Genomic DNA, 3,254 nt, shown 5'->3' with positions numbered 1-3,254 from the left:
GGCTACGCACCTCGGAAGCTGCACTGGTTCGTAGTCTTCTACAGCGTCTTCTCGTGTTATGAGCAATGCGCTGATATGCTGCGTGTATTAGGTATCGCTAGCAACATGGTGCACCAAGCTCGAAGAAGAGCGGTACTTATTTCGCCGCAAAATCACGCAAGCCACTTTTGCTGTGTGTAGAGAGTACATTTTGCGTCAATGGTTCTTGTCCCAAGCCAATGCACCGGCCAAGAAGAAGGCAAGGGACAACGCGTAAGCACCCTCTCGCGTCGAGCAGTAGCCGCATGACGTCGTCTTGGGATAATGTAAGCGCAGTCGTATACTCGTCGTAAAGCAATTGGAGCCCAGCGCCCCGTTTCCACACATTTGGTGGACGCTAGAGCCCAGGATTTCTTTATTTCGTCATGAGGTCCTCTCTGTGTTGGAATATGCGATCTCCGGATCTCTGCTCCACGCTCGTAGATAGCGCAACATCCATTCTCGTTCTTGGTGTGTGGTCGCTTCGAGGTTTTTCACCTCCAGGGTCTGCTGGAGGTTTTTCCCTCGGTTTAGTCGTTTAGTAGTCTAGTCAGTCTACTAGTCGTTTAGTCGACGTCGTAGAGGCTCGACAGTGTCTCTCGACTAATACGACCAACTTCTGGATTGACCGAATTGTGTGAACATGATGTCCGGAACGGTCCATGTCGTTCTCCACCTTTCGGTCTCCGTGGACCTCCGAGGCGGCGGCCTCGTGCCTCGCCGCCTCCTCCTCATGAGAGCACCTATGGTGCTCTCATCCTCATTCTCACTTCAATACTCTGAGTGGTTGCAGGAAGCACACTTGCGTATTGCAGTTGACTTGATGTGTTGTCGTGGGTCGGAATTTTCATTTGCTTGGACCTCACGCATTCGATGGACAGGCGTAGAGAATCTACAATGGCCGACAGGCGCAGAGCGAGAAGGCAATCACCTTTGTGCTGCGTTGTGGAACGACAACAGGAGTTCGTGTGCAAACGCGAGAGGGTGATTGGTTAAATTTATCTTGTTGGCATGCGCCGTTTTACGCCCTTGGTTTAGTAGTATGCCCCACCTAAACCAAAAAGCTCGACCATACCGTGACCGAAAAAATACGGGGTTGACCCTCGTAACGTGCATGAATAATTCTCTCGTTGGCGTCTTGGGCCATATTCATAACAACATATTTGGCACAGGGCACTACAGTATAGTATTGAATGGTCACGCGGCGCAACGATTACCGATATGCTTTGTTGTTCAGAGCCCAGCCCAAAGCGCGGTGGTGCCACCTTTCTATGCGGATTGTGGGTGGCATCCGACCATCCATTGGTTTTCTTCAGCTGGTAACAAAACGTCCATAGCAAAGAATGTCGCCTGTCCTCATTGATCAGTAAGTTAAGGGATGTGCAAGAAGTTTGCTACTAATCCAGTATTGGCACCGGGTTTGCACAAGTTCATTGCTGTGGTTGACATGTTGGTGAAGAGCGTCGAAGGGATGCGTTCCGAGCATCTTCCTCGATGCCCGGGACCCAGATCACTACATAGTACTATGTTTGAGGACTAGCGTTTCGTCGGCAAGCTACATACCCTTTACAATTGCAGCGTTCAGGAGTAGTACTGAGTACCACATCGAAGCTCCGACCAGGATGACGCGACACAATCGTTGATGAAGATGATAGAGATTCGTCGGTGAACGCAACGTGTCGTCATCCAAGTACAGTAAACTGTGGATCGTAAGATTATGGACTTCAATCTTTCGACCGACGAGCACCCACGAGCTCTAAAGCTGACTAGACCCAACAATATATAAACCAGGTAGCAATACTCTATACTAGCAACATGTTGCTCGGCAGTGAAACCTCTTTTGCCCTGAAACAGGAGCAACCCGGCAACAAATGTACCCGGTATCCAAAGCACCTCTGGTAGGTGAGTCTCAAAAGTCGCCTGTCTGCAAGTGTACGAAACCGTGGTACCTTGGCCAGTTATATGTGTCTTGGATTTACCAGTGTACTCACAGCGCAACATTATTCCTGTCGTTGGGACGTAGCTTTTGGTACGAATGGTCGATTTTGCATGGATGGCACTGCTGGTCACCGAGTCGACACGTTGGCGTCATTGTCGATGGTAGGTCAACAAATGCGGCTGTAGCGCGAATGGTCGATTTTTGCATGGATGGCGCTGCTGGTTACCGAGTCGACACGTTGGTGTCATTGTGGATGGTGGATCAACAAGCGCGGCTGCAGCGCGGTGATGCCACGGTCTCGAGGCTCTCGCCACTGGGATGGGACCCTTTGCCGTACTTCGAACCCATCTCGTCGTCCTTGGCTCACCAATCAATTGTGCGGACTCGAATCAGTTGGCATCGATGGCTGCTTCGTCATGGCCTGATACCCTGTTGTCTGTGAGATTGCAGTCTCGCACATCTCCTCGGCTGCAAATCGTGGGCTCGTAGCAACGACAGTGCATGTATTTCTTGTGCTGTCGGTCACACCTTCGGTGCCCCTGTGCGCCCCCCTCGAACGCATACACATAGGGAAGACTTGGTATCCCTTGTTTGGATCGTTGGTACTGTACATTCGTTTCCGCTTGTTGACGTCCGTGCCATGTCGTTGCATTGCACACGCACATTTTTTTCATTTGCAGTTTGGTGGGTATCTTTTCGCCTCCTCCATGCAACTTGTGGACACCCGTCGTCCATTCGAGCCCAAGGATGTCACTGTTGGCCCGCTTTGTCTTGGTAAACGTAAGGAACGATTCTTGAAGGCAGGTTCCAGCTGGTTTTTATCGTAACAAGCATACATTTTGGTGTGGACCAGCCGTTTTATTGGCTGTCGCAATGCAACGGACGGCGTCGCTATCAAGGCTATCATTTGCCAACTTGCCTCCTTTGCCGCATCCCGATCTCAGAGTATCATGTCGTCGTGCATTTTTGAAGGCTGCTCGCAACAATGCCTCAAGAACTCGATCAAGTGCGAGTTCCACAAAGGCCGCAGCATCTGCAAGGTACCCGACTGCCGCAACCAAGTATACGCACGCCAGCTCTGCGTCGGCCATGGCGGCCGCCGGCCTTGCATCCATGCGGGCTGTTCGGCGAATGCTCGCATTGGCGCGTACTGCTGCCGCCACGGGCCCAAGTCGGGGAAGAAAATTTGCCTCGAACCTGGTTGCGTCAACATTCAGCACACTAAAGGCAAGTGCATTCGCCACGGCGGCGGGCGGCGGTGCCGCAAGGACAAGTGTGAGACCCATGCGCGTGCCGG

At 51.9% G+C, this 3,254-nt stretch overlaps 1 protein-coding gene across 1 annotated transcript; it reads left to right on the top strand.

The window, feature by feature from the left end:
• Nucleotides 1-91: 91 nt before the first annotated feature.
• On the top strand, nt 92-256 carry SDRG_02880 (hypothetical protein; the record flags this gene model as incomplete). The annotated part of the gene is made up of 2 exons (XM_008608484.1): nt 92-132; nt 181-256. Coding segments are annotated over 2 exons (117 nt in total), but the record flags the coding sequence as incomplete, so codon positions are not given.
• Between the last annotated feature and the right edge of the window lie 2,998 nt (nt 257-3,254).

This window comes from Saprolegnia diclina, assembly GCF_000281045.1.
Source record: "Saprolegnia diclina VS20 unplaced genomic scaffold supercont1.6, whole genome shotgun sequence".
Taxonomy (NCBI): Eukaryota; Oomycota; class Saprolegniomycetes; order Saprolegniales; family Saprolegniaceae; genus Saprolegnia; species Saprolegnia diclina.
This window is presented reverse-complemented; position numbering and strand designations above follow the sequence as displayed.